This window comes from Microtus ochrogaster, linkage group LG7_11 (assembly GCF_000317375.1).
Source record: "Microtus ochrogaster isolate Prairie Vole_2 linkage group LG7_11, MicOch1.0, whole genome shotgun sequence".
NCBI classification, from domain to species: Eukaryota; Metazoa; Chordata; class Mammalia; order Rodentia; family Cricetidae; genus Microtus; species Microtus ochrogaster.
This window is the reverse complement of record NC_022032.1, coordinates 15,560,031-15,560,674: the sequence shown is the minus strand read 5'-3', so window position 1 is coordinate 15,560,674 and position 644 is coordinate 15,560,031. Positions and strand designations below refer to the sequence as shown.

The 644-nt window shown below is 37.9% G+C and overlaps 1 protein-coding gene across 5 annotated transcripts in view; it reads left to right on the top strand.

Annotated features, from left to right (window-relative positions):
* Fgl1 (fibrinogen like 1) overlaps nucleotides 1–644 on the top strand; it is a 44,558-nt gene that overhangs the window by 34,700 nt on the left and 9,214 nt on the right. For all 5 annotated transcript variants that reach the window (XM_026786884.1, XM_013351982.1, XM_013351983.1 and 2 more), the window contains one exon: nucleotides 371–530. In XM_026786884.1, the coding sequence (XP_026642685.1) occupies nucleotides 371–530 (160 nt within the window). The remainder of the gene's footprint in view (nucleotides 1–370; nucleotides 531–644) is intronic.

Sequence of the window (644 nt, the reverse complement as noted above, 5' to 3'; positions counted from 1 at the left end):
ATTACAGTATTTACAAGTGGTTGCATTTTCACTTTCATTGTTCAACTCATTGCGCAGGTTTCCATAAACAACAAGTCGCACTTGAGTACAAAGCAATAAACTGAGCAGAAATGATTTGCTTTTAACCTGATTTCTTCAAAAATAATTAATGCTCCTTATTTCATTCCTTCCCCCTGGTTTTATCAAGAGGTCAATGATAACTATATCGTAGGAAAGAAAACGTGGTTTTCTGAATTCCCACTAGAAGACGAACATGATGGCATTTTATGAACCAATTATGTATTCCATATGTCTTATCTATCTCCACGGGTACTGGATTTCAGGAACAAAGACATATAGCAAGTGTCATATTACCCCATTTTGTAAACAGATTGCTCAGAGATTTACAATGATGGATTTAAGCAGAGTGGATTTTACAAAATCAAACCTCTCCGGAGCCAGGCAAAATTCTCTGTGTATTGTGACATGTCTGATGGAGGAGGCTGGACTGTGATTCAGAGACGATCTGATGGCAGCGAGGACTTTAGCAGGTAACTGGTTTGTTTTTGTTTTTTGTTTTTTGTTTTTTTTTTTTTGGGAAGAGGGCACCAGATCTCATTACAGATGGTTGTGAGCCTCCATGTGGTTGCTGGGAATTGAACTCA